This window comes from Bactrocera dorsalis, chromosome 1 (genome assembly GCF_023373825.1).
Source record: "Bactrocera dorsalis isolate Fly_Bdor chromosome 1, ASM2337382v1, whole genome shotgun sequence".
Classification (NCBI taxonomy): Eukaryota; Metazoa; Arthropoda; class Insecta; order Diptera; family Tephritidae; genus Bactrocera; species Bactrocera dorsalis.
The window spans coordinates 87700628-87718348 of NC_064303.1; the positions used below are offsets into that span (position 1 = coordinate 87700628).

General features: G+C 30.6%; 1 protein-coding gene across 2 annotated transcripts in view; it reads right to left on the bottom strand.

Annotated features, from left to right (window-relative positions):
- LOC105224204 (estradiol 17-beta-dehydrogenase 11) overlaps positions 1-17721 on the bottom strand; it is a 31568-nt gene that overhangs the window by 10142 nt on the left and 3705 nt on the right. The window contains exon 1 of one of the 2 annotated variants that reach the window (XM_049446562.1): positions 10297-10344. The exons of the other annotated variant lie outside the window; for it this stretch is intronic. Coding sequence (XP_049302519.1) covers positions 10297-10329 — 33 coding nt within the window. The 5' untranslated portion in view covers positions 10330-10344. Of the gene's footprint in view, positions 1-10296; positions 10345-17721 lie in introns of those variants that run through there. 2 annotated transcript variants of the gene reach the window in all.

The window sequence follows — 17721 nt, forward strand, 5'->3', positions numbered from 1 at the left end:
CCAACAACCTTGTACTCAAGCTTTAATTGAGCGAGTTCTTCCCTTCCCCTACCTCCTTAGAAGGTAGGTGAGCAGAGTTCGCGAACTGGTAATCCAAATTTCAGTATGACCAGGGTTGAAGTCATCTAAGTACTCAGATTTTCTTGTCCATATATCTTGCGGCTGTGTCCATCGTTGCTATATGCGGCAAGGAATTCTGCGCCATAGTTGGTATGGTTCCTAGTACACCTCAAATAATGATGTATTGTGAGTAAAAAATATGCTTAACGATGTAAGATGAAAAAAGTTTTCCCTCAGTCACTTTATCCATTAAATCAGGGTTTCTGCGATTTTTCTGTTACCGACTGTATCCAAAGATACAAGATCTAAAGCATCTAGGCTTTTAGAAGGTGCATTGTGAAACCGTCGGTACTAAAATCTGCTCAGTCTATTAAATCCACTCTGAACCATCGACTACGCTCGCTAGGTCATGCCGTTAAACTGAATGAATACACTCCAGCTCTGAGAACATTCGACACAGTACCCGCCGGAGGAAACAGAAAAGAAGAACTTGCCTACAATTGGAATCTCCAATTGGCGCCAACCAGCGAAAAGTATGAATGATCGGCGCGCTGTTATAAACTGGGCTATATCCGCGTAAGCGGAGTCTACGCCAAAAAAGAAACAGAACCACCCTGTGTTTCTGATGAAGTTCATCAATTCAAAACCACCACCAAGAAAGCCTCGAACGATAATTGTGATTCTTTTCCTTTACAAAGTTTTGCATTTTACATTATCTTCTCCTTCTACCTCTTGGCAGATATAGATGCTTATCCCAGCGTCTCTGTCCACCTCGTCCCTTTCCCATTCCTCTTGAAAGGGAGGGTCATATTGAGGACCATTTAAGTTCAAAGCTAAAGGATTACGAAACCCCGAAATATGGGATAGAAACGGCAACTTGCTAAACTATAAAATTAAGTTAATTGTATGAAAATGTGATCTAAGCTTTAATATGCTTGGATTCAGCGAAGACTGCTTCGTCTATCTGTTCGTGTAGGGAAATATTTAAGAAGTACATCTGCCAGTTGTCCAGTTATTGGAGTCTCAACAGAAAAACCAACAACGTATTCACTTTAAATGACAATTACTATTAATATTGTTGTTGTTATTATTATTAACATTATTGTTGTTGTTTTTGTTCTGAGTTAATACCTTTGCGTCATGCTTCAAATGCGCACTTCAAGCGTCCTCTTGAAAAAGCACCGGCACGAGCCACCAAACCGAAGCTAATTGTCGGCGCACACACTTATTTGTATATGTACATATGTATGTATGTAAGTGCAGGTAAATAAAAACAGCAATTGAAAAGCGCAAAATCACTGACAGGTGACACGAAAACCGTCTCACTTGCTCATATGCAACAACAAAAAGTGGTAAGCATACTCCATATGAATGCATGTATGTATGTATGTCTCCAGTAGACATAACAACTTTTGGTTTCAACGCCGTACGTGAGGCGCAAAAAGCTGTGTGCTTATTTATGCGTGCTACTATTTGCTAAAGCTGCTAACGCGGGCTTCAAACATACAAACAAAGAACTCGAACAATGACTTCTGAAAATATGGCGAGTATGCATTCAGCAGCCTTATTGGGCACACAAACATTAACGATCAACTGTGAAGTGAATAACAATGGCACGAGTATGATATATTTGACAGGGTTGCATTGTGTGTCATACATATTTGCATAGTGAAGGGTTAATTATGTAGCTACGTGTGTGGAGTTTCAATTAACATAGCTGTTGAGTCTATAGAATGTATTGACGTCTGTAAGAATGTACGTTGAAATTCTTGACGGCAATTGAGAGATTATTCTACGAAATGGAACCTAATAATAACCTAAAAAGATCGGGATTGTTGTATAAAAATTAATAAATGAATTTATAGGATTCTTGTTTACGAAAAGTATTCGTAAAATACTTCAAAATTCTCTAAATATTATTTTTCCCGATTTTATATAAATCCTGGAAAAAATTCTTCAATCTTTATTTTCTCTCCCTCACTCTCTCTCAAGGCTTAATTTAATTTGTGACCTGTCCACTGGCGCCTTGTGGTCAATAAAATTTTGCCTAGGCGTTTCATTTCTATTCTCATAAGCTTAGTAAGATATTTAAAGGTGTGAGCATCTAAGTTTTTAAGCCTTAATCTCGCATATGATGAACAATCAAGAAGAAAGTATTGAGATCTCACATCATGCAGCTTCGGCAGCTGGCATTCGGTGAGATTCCCAACTTTGCAGGGGCAAGACCCTATTGAAACACGCAACTAGAGAGAGACTAGTCTTACTGAACGCACAGAGCTCGTTGGATCTCTTAGGATCAATGTTGGGCCAAAAGAACCCTGCAGCAGTGTCACAACGTACGCACAGTACGACGCTAACCAAGGTCCCGCGAAGCCCAGCTATCCAGTAATAGAACAGATGGTTAGAGTGGAGCACCGATCATGCGTATTGTATTCTTCATAATGCTATCCGGAGGACTACAGTTACCTGCGATTCCGCTGTGGCCTGATATCCAAACTAGTCCTATCACAAAGTGAGTCAATGTCATTAATAAACTCGTTGTCATTCCTGAACTACCTTTGAATGCACGGTTAGTGCGTTTAAGCCCGGTACCGCCATCTTGCTTCCCATAAATCATAACAGACTTGAATATGGTGTCGTGGAATCAGAGAATTACTTTCGATGAGAGATCCCACCTTTTGTAAATGCGTCTTCTGCAAATTATAATACCTTTCTTGCTTTCTCCTCGATATTAGACTTACATGAAGGCTAAATTAATTATATAATTAATATATTTTTTAAATATTACGTTTAGCTTATGTATAAATAAATACATATGTATGTACATTTGTACATGTGTCTTCTGGCTGTCAGATATTTTCGAATAAGTATTTCATCCATACTGGGTACACACATTACATAAATGTGTATGTGACATGTTGCGCAACATGTTATGAGAGCGCATGCGCAAGTGTTGGCGATGCAAAACATAGAGCATTGCTAGCAGATAGCGAACATTCTAAGCCAAAAAATCGCGTCAACAAACCAGCTAGTCACACACAAGGCAAATAAATACGCGGTGTGTTGGCAAACTGTTGGCTTATATGAATGCATTTGAATTGTACTGAAAAACATTTCTGAATGTGTAAAATCATGAAACCGCATGTTTTAGTTTTTGTTTTCAGTTGTTTGCGTAGTTATTTTAGCTGGAAATTTAAATTTTTTATAATTTTTAAAATAAGCTTAAGAAAATGCATTGCCAGTGAGGTCTATAAACATGAAATATTTTATAGTTTTTTTATGGAATTAAATTATTAGTTCATATTCATGTCAGGAACATGAAGAAATTACAATTGGAAATAATTTTTTTTTAATTTTTTCGAAAATTTGTGTCAAGAATATTTCTATCTAAAAGATATTGCATGAAAAATTAAATTTCTAAATTGAAAATTAAATTTTTATTTCTGATATTAAAATTAAAAATTAAATTATTATTATTTTTTTAATTAATTAAGAAAAATTAACTTAATTAATTTAATTTTTTTAATTGTAAGTTAATATTAAGTTCAAAATGTTTAATTAATTAAAATAATTTTAAAATTAATTAATTATGTCAATGTTTATTTTAATTAATTAAAATGGTTAATTTAATTTTTAATTCTTATTGAATTCTAATTAATAAAAGTAAAATTTAAGTTAGTTTATTAAATTTCAAATTAAAAAAAATAAAATTAATATTTCTTAATTACTTTTTAGCTTTAATTAATTTAATTTTTTGAATTTTTATTTGTAATTTAATTCTAATTAATTAAAATAAAATTTAAATTAGTTTTTTAATTTAAAAATAAAAAAGATATTAATTAATTAAATTAATGTGTACTTTAATAAATTACAATAAAATTTAAAACTTTATTTCTGATTTTAAATTTAAAAATTAAATTAAGTTTTTTTAATTAATTAAGAAAATAAACTTAATTAATATTTTTTTTTAATTTGAAGTTAATATTAAGTTCAAAATTTTTAATTAATTAAATTAGTTTTAAATTATTAAATTTAATTTATATTTATTAATTACTTTTTAGCTTTAATTAACTTAAAAAATGTAATTTAATTTTTATTTTTAATTTAATTCTAATTAATTAAAGTAAAATTTAAATTAGTTTTTAATTTAAAAATTAAACTTTCAATTAAATTAATTTTTACTTTAATTAATTAGAATAAAATTAAAACTAAAAAAATTAATTTTTAATAATTTTAAGTTAATTTTTATTTTAATTACTTATAATTAAATTATGATTAAAAATTAAAATAAATTCTTTGAAATTAATTAAAGAAAAAAATTAATTAATTTTAAAACTAAAAAATTAATTACAAATTTTGAACTTTATTTTAATTAAACATTTTGAACCCCTTTTAATACATATACATATGTATATTTATATATTATATAAAACTATTTTCATGAAACCATTTAATTAAATGAAACCCAAAAATACCAACACAAAATTAATTTAGCTCTCGAAAGAATGCAGCGACAATTCATAAGCTCCCCACGGGCTTCTTGCAAGCTACACCGCCACTCAGCAGCACTCGTGCATACCCAACTGGGCTACTGCAGTTACACTTTGACCAATTGCCGAAAGCATGCAATTAAACTCGCTCACAACAACAACAACAACAACACAGTCGGATTCGCATTCACTCGTTGAGGTGTCGATTTGACCCTGCAAGAAGTTAACACGCGAGAGTGTTGGTATTGCAAAAAACTGGAAAAATGTAAAGAAAAAAAAACACACCAACAAAAAGTGATAATAAAAACGAGAAAAAATGTTAACTTCGGTTGCACTGAAGCTGGAATACCCTTTACAGGTACAAGTTTTCTTACGAGAATTTTGTTTTTAGAGGACAGTTTGTATGACAGCTATATGATATAGTGATCTGATCTGAACAATGTCTTCGGATATTATATCGTTGCTCTGGATAATACTCCGCGCCAAATTTCGTGAAGATAACTTTTCAAAGAAAAAAGTTTTCCTTACAAGGATATGCTTTTGTTGGTGATATTGTATGCTATAGTGGTCCTATATCGGCGGTTTAGTCAAATGAGCAGACCTTTGGTGAGAAAAGGACGTGTGAAAAATACCATATCGATGTCTTAAAAACTGAGGGGATATACCCGAAGTTTATCGGATATATACGAACGTGGAGATATACGGACGTACTTGGCTAAATCGACTCAGCTCGTCATGCTGATCATTCATACATATATTTTATAGGATCTCCAACTTTCTAAGAGTTACAAACTTCATGGTTCAGGGTATAACCAAACTATAAAAATCAACAACAAAACCAAAACAAACAACATAGCTGTGTATGCAAATAGTGAGTGCAAGCGCAGCGCAACGGCTACGGCTTCCACGGATCAACCGCGGGCGGCGGCAGCAGCTGCAGTAACAATTGCGGTCAAACAATGGCGATTTCAACGGATTGTTAGTCGGCCAATGATTCGAAATGCTCAATAATGCCAATTACAATTGTAATACAAAAAGCGGTTGGCGCTGAGCGTAAAAAAAAGTGAGTTAAATGGCAGAGAGTAATAATCTATTAAGCCTGCATTCGCTCAGTTTGCTTAAACCGTGCGCTCCAGCAATCTCTCGGTAAAGCGCTTTTGAAGTTTTTTTGAAAAAAAGTGCAGTAAAAGCTTGCAATGTTCGGTTAAGCAGAAATGTTTTGTTTGTGTTCGAAACTCATTAATAATAATGCATAATTGGGTTTGCGGTAAGTAAGCCAGTTCCTTCCGGCTGCTTGAATAATTCACTATGTTTTCTTCTCGTTTTACTTGCACTACTGTCTTATGTTACTGTTATTTTCATGTTACACAATTTATTTGTGTTTCGTCTCTTCTCTACGTCCAATAATGAAGAGGGGCGGGCTAATCGTTTGATATATTTTATGCTCCATTTATTTTAGTACCAGCTGACCCGGCTGATGTCAGCGCGCCAAAAAGTTCAACGCTAAATTAGAGAGTAAAAGTTTAAAACTTTTATTTTAAAAATGCGTCTTTGGCGGATTTGCCTTTTACCGCTCCCCTCTCTCTTCGAGTCGCAAGCTAATCGCCCGAGTGTTTGCTAGCTGCTTGCCAGCCGTTTAGTAGCCGGCAAAACTTGAACTGGGTCAACGAGCCATTCGTGGCGCATGTTTCGAGTATTTCACAGCATTCATGCAACAACAACAACAACAACAACAACAAAGGCAACAGCAACGGCGGCAACAACGTTGCTGGATAAACTATTAGCAGCATCAATATCAACAAAGTATAAGCGGCATTAGTTGTTGCTTTTGCAATTTGTTGTTGTGTTTTTATATGGTTTTAGCTTGACTAACAATCTTACGAATGGCGCAGTGTGTGTGTGTGAGTATGCGCGCGCCTCTATGTCGTCACGTTGCCGTTCAGCGGAGTTCACGACTTGACACTTTGGCATTACTCAAGCAATAGATATTGGCCGCAACAATGTATTGCTATAAAAGCATACGAAAGGCGTTGGCGTAGCATCGCTTATTTGCAAAAGCTAAGTATTCATACATCACACACACACACAAAACAGCTCTGTAAATGTATTGCATGTGGCGATATTGCTCAATAATTAAATGCTTTCCATGCAATATCTTGCCTGCATGTGTGCATGTGTGTGGCTGTGTGTCATACACATACATATGTAAATGTTTAAAATTTGCATTTGATTTCGTGTAAATTTTATGATTTTCATTCAAAAGTGTTACTGTCAAACAGGTTTGCCCATTGGCTTGCTAATTTTACATTTTTACAATTTTAATTTTATTTTGCATTTTTGCTGTAGATTTCTCAATCGCTTGCTTGGCTGTGTCGGCGATGACGCGGGCGCGTGCACAGAAGTTGTTTGTCGCTGTTTCTGCACAGAATGCAAACAGTTGTATTTATTGCGAGATATTACAACAACGGAATATATTGAAGGAACCGAAAAGGATCAAAGTTCGAGAGGCACCTCGTATGTTAAATGGCTTTAGTGTGTCTGCAGGTGTCTAACATTTCGCAAATATGTGTCGGCTGTACCAAAACATTAATTTTGTGTTGCTTTAACGTATGTGTGTTTGTTATTTTTGTTTATATGATATGAAAATAGCTGGTGCTTTGTATGAAATAGTTGATTGATAAATGAAAATATATTAATAAGTAAATCTATCAATCAGAGGAGCCCAATTTTTAAATAAAAATGTTGTATAAAATAATAAAATTTTCATCGAAATTAAAATTAATTTAATTAAAATTAATTGAACATTTAATTAAAAATTGAAATTAATTGGACATTAAATGAAACTTAATTTTTGATTTATCGAAATTAAAATTTGAAAATTATAAATTTCATTAAAAATTAAAATTAAAATTTTGAAACTTAAAATTAATTACAAATTTGAAAATTTGTTTTATATTGTTGATTTTGGAATAAAAAACATTATTTTAAATGAAAATTAATTTTTGCTTCACCGAAATTAAAATTTGAAAATTATAAATTTAATTAAAAATTAAAAGTAAAATTTTTAAAATTTAAATTAATTACAATTTTGAAAATTGCTTTTATATTGCTGATTTTGGAATAAAAAACATTATTTTAAATGAAAATTAATTTTTGATTCATCGAAATTAAAATTTGAAAATTATAAATTTAATTAAAAATTAAAATTAAAATTTTGAAAATCAAAATTAAATACAAATTTGGAAATTGATTTTATATTGTTGATTTTGAAATAAAAAACATTATTTTTTAATTAGTTTATTTTTAAATTTAATTTGTTTTAATTAAATAAAAAAATTAATCCCAAAATTGAATATCAAAATTAATTAAAAATTTTAGAAAAATTAATTAAAAATCAATTTGAACAAATTATTTAAAGTTGAAAATTAACTCACAATTTTAGAAAAAAAAATTAAATTTCAAAATTATTTACAAAATTGGAAATTTTATTTTTAAGTCATCAAAAATGATGTTGAAAATTTTTAAGCAAAAGCAATTTAATTAAAAATAAAATAATTAATTTTAAAAACAAATTAAATAAAAAATGAACATTAAGTTTTTATTTCAGATTTTGGAATTAAAAATTAAATTTAAATCATTAAATTAAATTCAAAATTAAAGTTATTTTTTGATTAATTTATTTAATAATTTAAATTATTTTAAAATAAATTAAAAATTAAGACTAATTAAAAATTTTATAAATTAAATTAATTAAGTTTTTATTTCAGATTTTGGAATTAAAAATTAAATATAAATCATAAAATTAAATTCAAAATTTGAGTTATTTTTTGATTAATTTATTTAATAATTTAAATTATTTTAAAATAAATTAAAAATTAAGATTAATTAAAAATTTTATACATAAAATTAATTAATTAAAATTAAATTAATTTGAACATTTAATTATTAATCCATTGAAATTTTCCTAAAAATTTAATTTTTAGTTCATTGAAATTTGAAAATGTCTGAACAATAGATTTCGATTTGAAAATGAAAATATTAATTTTAAAAATTTGAAAATTAAAATTAGTAAAATTATATTAATTGGACTTTTAACTAAATTCTTGAAAACTTAATTTTTATTTCTGATTTTTGAATTAAAACATAAATGCAATTAATTAAATAAAAACTAAAATTAATTAAACATTTTGGAATAAAAATTAAATTTGCAAAAGAATTAAAATTTAAAATTTCATTAAAAATAAAATTAACTACAAATTTTAAAATTTTTTTAATTGTTAATTAAATTTAAAAATTGTTTTTTCATTAAAAAAATTTAATTAAAATAATAAATAAAAATTAAATGTCATTAAATATTAATTAAAATTTATTAATAAATAAAACTTTTGAAAATTTAAATTTGAAACAAAAATTTTCGGATTTTCATCAAAATAAAAATTTAATAAGAAATGTGAAGTTAAAATTTTTATTTCAGATTTTGGAATTAAAAATAGAATTGAATTTTTCTAAATAAATTAAGTTAACTTCTTAATTAGTTTAATTTAAAGTTATTATTAAATCAATTAATTATAAAAAAAAATAAAAGTAAAGCTAACGAAAATTAACTAAAAGTTTTTAACTTAAAATTAGTTAAACATGTTGCATTAAAAGTTGATATAAAATTTTAATTTAAAAGAAAATTTTCATCGGAATGAAAATTTAAAAATTTAATTAAAAATGAAAATTAATTAAAAATTTGAACATTTTTGTAATTATAATTTAAATAAAAAAAATTTCGATTAATAAAAAATTTAAAAACAAAATTCTAATAGAAAATTTGAAAATTTAAATTAATTAAAAAATTAGTTAATTAAAATTTCAGTAAAATTTTTAATTAAAATTTCAGATTTCAATTTCAATTTATCAAATTAAAATTAATTAAAAAATTAATTAATTAAATTTATCAAATTAAAATTAATTAATTAAATTTATCAAACTAAAATTAATTATTGAAATTGAAATCTGAAATCTGAAATTTTAATTAAAAATTTTAATTTAAAAATTTAATTAAAAAATTAAAATTTCTATTTCCGATTTTGAATTCAAAAATAAATTTTTAAAGTTTTAATTTGCAATTAATAAAAAGTTTGCAAAGAAAATTCTAATAGAAACTTAAAAGATTTAAATTAATAAAAAATTTACAAACCAAAATCTAATAGAAGATGTGTGAAAGCTTAAATTAATCAAAAAATTATTAATTAAAAGTTTCTAAAATTAAAAAAATTAAAGTTAATTAACAAAATTAAAATCTGAATTTTTTTAATTTTAAATTTTTATTTCTAATTATTGGAATTAGAGCTCAGTCGATTTAGCCATGTCCGTCCGTCCATCCGTGTATATACGCGAATTAATTTAAAATTCACAGTTCTTGAGATATTGATCATAATTTTACACGGTCTTTTCTCGCCAATTAGCTGCTCATGTACCGGAACTGCGGATATCGGAGTACTATAGCAAATACTTGCCATAAAAACTGAAAAATTGGGTTCAAGTCCTTGATACTTTCGTAATTCACAAGATATCTTTATGAAATCTGCTTTTATTAGAATAAAGCAAGTCAGCATTCTAAACCAAATGATTTTCATAAATGTGCTGAGTAAGTGGAATAATTAAGATATTAGAATGGTAATTAATGTGGTGTATACATTAGTGCATTATTTTTTAATTATGGCCATATAATTAACTTCATCCATCAAATTTTACTTACATATTTCAAATGTTTACTAAAACGTTTTTCCATTTTTCAAAATATTTACATTTAATTTCATTTTTACAGAATAGAAAACGTCTATAAAATATTTTAACAAGGCAACGTCTGTCAGTTCATTTAGTGCCCACATGTTAATAATCAAGTAAAATTGTTATTACTTTATGCGGTTTCTGATTACATGCGGTTTGGATTTCTATGAATAATCTAAGCAAAACAAAGCTGAACGTTGAACGCGCAACTCAACGACCTTCTAGCAACTCAACTTTACGAGGCCTGGGGCATGCATTTAACGACTTTTATGTAGTATTCTACTTATATAACTCGCGCACACTTACATACACTTAGTCACAGTCTATGATAGACTTGTTAACATATAAACAAACACGTATTTAGTTAGATAACGAAACCTCAATTGCTCATTCAAACGCAAGTTTGCACTACAGAATTTGGTTTAAACACTTTAAATTGCAAAAAATATCCATAACAGGTTCACAACATTTTAATTGTTGCTTTTGTTTCATATAATAATGATTGAGCTTTAATTGTAGCGCGTTCTAACGAGGTAAATGAACAGTGGGCTATTAAGATAGAGTTATTAATTCAGTGCTATAATTTAAATATAATTAAAAATATAATAATTTTTGATAGAGCAAATACATATAGATAAGAATTGGAGATATAAGAACTGCAGCTGCGAGACCACTATAGCATTTACAAGTATGTATGTATGTATGTTGCTGCCAGACAAATCAGGTTTTTGTAAGAAAAACTTTTTTATTTGACAAGAAATCTTCACGAAATTTGGCACTGATTTTTTTCCAGAGCAACTTTACAATATTGTAAGAAATTGTTGAGATCGGACTAATATAGCATATAGCTGCCATACAAATGGTACGACCCAAATCAGGTCCTTGTATGAAACACTCTTACATTTGAAGGGATATCTTCACGAAATTTGGCACAGATTTTTAGCTAAGATAGCGCTATAATCTCAAAAGAAATTGTTCAAATCGGACCACTATATCTTATAGCTGCCGTACAAACCGAACAATCACAATCATGTCCTTGTATAGAAAACTTTTTTATTTTACGAGATATTTTCACAAAATTTAGCGTGGATTATTATTTAAAGTAATGTTATAATATTCAAAGAAATTGTTGAGATCGGACTAATATAGCATATAGCTGTCATACAAACGGAACAACCCAAATCAGGTCCTTGTATGAAAAACTCTTATATTTGAAGAGATATCTTCACGAAATTTGGCACTGATTATTGTCCAGCGCAACCATACAATAATCGAAGAAATTGTTCAGATCGGATAACTATATCTTATAGCTGCCGTACAAACCGAACAATCAAAATCATGTCCTTGTATAGAAAACTCTTTTATTTCACGAGATATATTCACAAAATTTAGCGTGGATTATTATTTAAGGTAACGTTATAACCTCCAAAAAAATTGTTCAGATCGGATAACTATATCTTATAGCTGCCGTACAAACCGAACAATCAAAATCATGTCCTTGTATAGAAAACTTTTTTATTTTACGAGATATCTTCACAAAATTTAGCGTGGATTATTATTTAAGGTAACGTTACAATATCCAAAGAAATTGTTCAGATCGGATCACTATAGCATATAGCTGCCATACAAACGCACTCAACAAAATCAAGTTCTTATAAGCAAACTTGACCTGTGAAGGCTATTAAAGGGTATTATAGTTTTGGTGCCACTGTAGTAATCGTTTTTTCTTGTTTGCAAAATCACAAATATGCGTGCCACAAAGAAGTTATCCAGCAAGAGGCCTACAATATACACTTAAGTAACTAATATGCATAAGTCAAAGCTGCCGAGCACACAGCACTCAATGTCGATTACGCAAGTCATGCAACTTATGTGCATATGCGTATGCACTGCCTTTAGTTTCCAATTTTTTTTTTTGATATTTTGCGAACATTTTATTAGCAATCTGAGCAGCACAAATACTTAATGGGACCACTACACTTACACTGCAGCGCTGAATTGCTTGCCTATCGTCGACTCATGCAGGCGCATGGGTGCGCGAGCGTATGCCAGTATGTGTTTGTGTAGTTGTGCGCACTGCAAACAATAGCAACTAATAGTGCCACAAACAATTGCCACTGACAAGCGGCAGTCAAGTCGAGTAGACAGCCGTGTGTTTGGGCCTAATGCGGTGAGCGTTGGTCAGGGGTATGTGGGCCAAGCAGCAAAACAACAAAAATAGCGAAGTGCGCTTGAACGCATGTGCAGCTTGGCATGCATTTGTTTGCAGTTGTTGTTGTTGTTATTGTTACTAGGCTTGAATGTGGACTGCTCAATGCTTTGAGTAAACAAATTGTTGGAAAATCTTCAAGTCAGCGGCGGTGAAAAAGTTGCAAAGCTTGCTATAATAACGTTTATACAAAGCAATGTGATAAATTGTGCGCACAAAGAATTTTAAGATTTAGGATTTATGCTTCTTCTCGTTTATTTTTATAATTTTTTTGTGAGAAAAAATGTTTTTATTACTAGCTCTTTGGCTTTGCCGCGCCTTAACTTGTAAACAATTCACGCAGCAACACTGGCGACCAATCTTAATCAAGTAACAGAAGTCCAAATTTAATTTGGGGAAACGTGCGCCAACAACTGTCATATAAAACTATTTTTGTGCAGCTTAAACTGCTAATTGTTATGCTAAATGAAACGCCGGCTAGACTTTATCTGCTTTTTCGATCTTTTGCGGCGCGTAATGACCGGAATATAATTGCACAGCTGGGTAATTTGCTTTTATTGAATGCAGAAAAGTTGAAAATTACATAAATGTTTCATAATGTCTATATATACATTAGAGCGGGTCGACTTACAGGCAGCCAAAAGGAAGGAAAAATAGTAAATGACGGTTCTACTGAAGACTCCGAACAATTTTGCTAACAGGCTATGGGACTGCCGTTTTCGAAATCGTGTATGAAAGAAATGTTTTGGGGATCTTTCTGAACATTTTTGCCTCAAAGACTATGTGGCTACCGGTTTCGAGTCAGCGATTTTTAAGGCAAAATTTTTCAGAGATTATGAAAATTTGTTCGTCAGTTTTGAGATATAAGGATGAAATTTAATACCTAGGTGTATTTTTATGGAATTGGCCAGTTCAGACAACTATAAGTACAACAAAGTATATAAAACTGTTTATTCAGAATTTGTATACATCGCCTTAGAAAAAGGTAGGCCGTCAAGCTTTACTAGGCACTCCTCCAAATGATTTTCCGCATTGCTATCGAATATGAAAAAAATATTTTTTCTTAATTGAATTCTTTCTTAACTATTATTGTCCAAAGCAACAGTACAATCTGTGAAGAAAATGTGTAGATCGGACCACTATATCATATGGCTGTCGTACTAACTGATTGATCCAAATCGAGCTCTTGTATGGAAAACTTTTTTATTTGAGAAGATATCTTCACGAAATTTGGCATAAAGAGTTTTAAAAAACAATCCCATAATATCCGCTGATAATTTTCAAATCGGACTACTATAGCATATAGCCCTCATATAAATTGATCGATCAAAATTAAGTTGGTGTATGGAAAATTTGTTCTCTTGACAATATGTCTTCTCGAAATTTCACATGAATTATTGCTCTAGACAAAGCTAAAATATCCGAGCAGTTTTTTTCAGATCGGTTTACTATAGCATATAGCTGTCGTACAAACTCAACGATCAAACTCAAGTCTTTGTATGGAAATCTTTTTTATTTGACAAGATATCTTCACGAAATTTGGCACAGAAAATTTTCGAAGACAATGCTACAATATCCATAGATATTTTTCAGATCGGACCAATATAGCATATAGCTGTCATACAAACCTATCAATCAAAATCAAGCTAAAAACTTATTTATATCATTTTATGCTAAAAGCGATCAACTTTAAGATCTTGTAAACTTTTTTATTTGTCAAGGTCAAGCTTCGGTTCAACTGAATTTAAATTTTTTTCGTCAAATAAAAATTCCCCTAACTTCATACATTTTTAGCGCATAAATAGAATATTCTCCAATTATGAGTACTATTGAACATTTTTTGTTCCAAAAAAAATTTTAAATATAAATAGTTGAATTAAAATAAACAGTAGCAACACATGCAAAAACAAGAAGTAGGAAATAATCGTTATTGATTTTCATTACATTTGATTTGATCATTGTGTCTGTATACTTATTGTTCCCTTGTTTGAATTGTCTCTTAGCTCTTTACTTTATAATTATGCTTCTTTGACAGCATTTTTGCCTTATATCTAACACAAATGTGTTGAATGAAGTGCACAGCAGTATGATTCTTAAATTTCGTACAACAATAACTGCTGCCCAAAGCATATGAGTATGAAGACAAAAGACTTAAGCAACGAACTCGTTGGGCGAGAATGCCTTCCGCATATGCGCGTGATATTCCGGTAGTGCTATGGAAAAGTACTAAGTATTAGATGTGTTTGAATGGAATTTGGATTAAAGTAAGCAAATGTTATATGTAAATTTTTTAGGAAAATTTTAATTTATGGAATTTTATGTATGGAAATTGTTTAATTTCTGTATGGAAAATATTACCAAGGTAATAATACAAGTAAGCAAGTAGAATTTCTTATATTTTAGGCATTTATATGCAAAATTATGAAATTGTGAAAAATAGAAGCAAGCTACACAATACAATATATAATTGCAGAACTTTGTCATATTTACGTTTTTTTTTATTTTAGAAGTATTAAAAATTAATGAGAAGTGGCTACGTGACTTGGTTGGCATGTATTCTTTATACCCTGCACTGGATATATTAAGTTTGACACGAAGTTTGTAACGACCAGTTCAAAATGTTGGAGACCATATAAAATATATATAAATAGTAAATGACCAGTTAAGTTGCTTTAGCCATGTCCTTTTGTTAGTCGGCCTGCCTATATTACTCGTACTAGTCCGTCAGTTTTATTGATCTAGTCCGTCAGATATCGATCTGAAATTTTGCACATGTTGCTCTCTCCGCAGGGAGCTGCTCATTTGTCAGAAACGCCGATATTGGATCACTATAGCATATAGCTGCCATACAAACTGAACACTGAAAATCAAGTTTTTGTATGGAAACTTTTTTATTTGATGAGATATCTTCATGAAATTTGGTACGAATTATTTTCTGAGTCAAGGCTATAATCTTGCAAGAATTTGTTCGAATCAGACTAATATAGCATATAGCTGTCATACAAATTGAACGATAACATCACACCCTTGCATGGAAGACATCTTTATTTGTCGAGATATCTCCACGAAATTTTGCATAGATTGTTCTCCAAGACAACGCTACAATCTTCAAAGAAACTGGTTGAATCGAACCTTTATAACAGTTAGCTGCCATACAATTGGAACGCTAAAACCTAGCTTTTATATGAAAGTGCCAAAGCGCCACTCATCATACCTTTGTTGTTGTTGTATTAGGAGCAGATAATATTTCATATTTCGGTTATGCAGAAAACTAAAATACTGCATGAGAATGATAACATATACACTTACAAATCGGGCATAAAAAACTATTTCTGTATGCGTTTGCTTGCCCTTTGCACAAATTTCGCTTTGTGAATTTCATACGCACGAAAATATTCAAAATTTATCGGAAAATAACAACAAACGCAAGCAGCGCCAACACAAAATTTCACACAAAAACAATTAATACATTTTTAATATCAACGAATTTGCATAGAAAACGCCAGCATCTTTGCAATTTCGGCTCGGACGAAGCGCAAAGCACATGGCGAGCCAAATTTATGCATCGCGTTTCTGCGCACTCTTCGCAACTACAAATTTGTTGCTGTTGCCTATTGGCATATATTACGTACATACTTCGCTGGTATTTCCCTTTTCACTGCGCATTTCTAAGCAACTCGCTTTTGTCTCACATCCGTCAGCCAGTTGCTAGATGCGCGTGGAGATCTATGATATATGCATAGCTTAACCGCCATTGTGCTGGTGTCAAGTGGTTGCTGCCGCGTAATGTCACTGTTACAAAAATAAAAAAAACAACAACACAGCTAACATTTACATGCGTGTGCTTGTGTATATGTCTGGCAGCCTATTAAACGTTACAACACTTTTTACGTTTCGTTAACGAAAGTGACTTTTGATTTACAGCCGAAATAACGTTCGTAGTAAATGTGGATTAATGGCGCTTGAAAATTTGAGTAAAGCATTTTTACTGTTTTATTTTTGTGCGCTTTGTTTTTGGTCTTTTTTTGTTGTACTCTCACTTTTGTGCCTTCAATTATTAGGTTAGTTGTGTTGCTGTGAACTTGAGAAGGTTTTAAAACGCAGGTCGGAATTTATTTTGTACTCGATGTTGGCTTGCATGGACGCTTACATTGAAGTGGCAGCATACATTGCAAGGGCGCGAGCTCTTAAGTGCTATTGTGGGCTATAAAGTTTCAGTATCAAAGAGGCTCAATGTATATGATGTGTGTGGGAAAACCAACTGGCGAGTCGTGGAGTCTGAAGTCAAAATTCTAGATTGGTGCATGTGAGTACTTCCGAAGTGGTCGGAACAACAGCTGGTTTTGGACGACCTTCATGAAGTTCGTCTTGAAGTGAACTGCGACCTCGATTGCATTCATCACACAATTGATGAAAACTGGTATTTGATGAAGCTTCATCGCCGAAAATGAAATCAAGTTCATCGATGCACTTTTGCCGAGTTAATCCACGTGGGAAATTGCGAAAAATAATCGAAAAATTAAATAAAATCGAAAATTTTGCCGATTTTATTTCACTTTTTGGCCGAGTTGAATATTTTAAGTTACTGTAGACAACATAAATAGCTTTGAAATAGTTGTTGCTGTGTCAAGCCACGTCCAATATTTTAAAAATAATTTTTTTCAATTAATTTAATTCCACTTTTTGGCCGAGTTGAATATTTTAAGTTACTGTAAACTACGTCAATAATTGTAAAAAATTATCACCAGAAAATTTTGTGGATTTAATGTTATTTTTTGGTTGGAATGAATATTTTCAGTTACTGTAAACAAAACAAATTGTGCTGAGAAGCTATTTCTGACTTAAGCCACGTTGAAAATTGGTAAAAGCAAACTTTTTCTTCGATTCAATCTAAATTTTCGGCCGAATTGAATATTTTAAGTTACTGTTAATAAACAAACATTACTGTAATGGCTGTTGCTGAATTAATCCACTTCAAAAATTGTGGCGCGAAAATTGTGTCGATTTAATTCTATTTTTTGGCAGAGTTGAATATTTTGAGTTACTGTAAACCACACAAATGGCGATAAAATAACTATTGCAGAGTTAATCTACGTTGAAAATTGTAAAAAAGTAGTAGTGTGAAAATTTTGTCGTTTTGATTTAAATTTTTGGCCGAGCTGAATATTCTAAGTTACTGTAAAT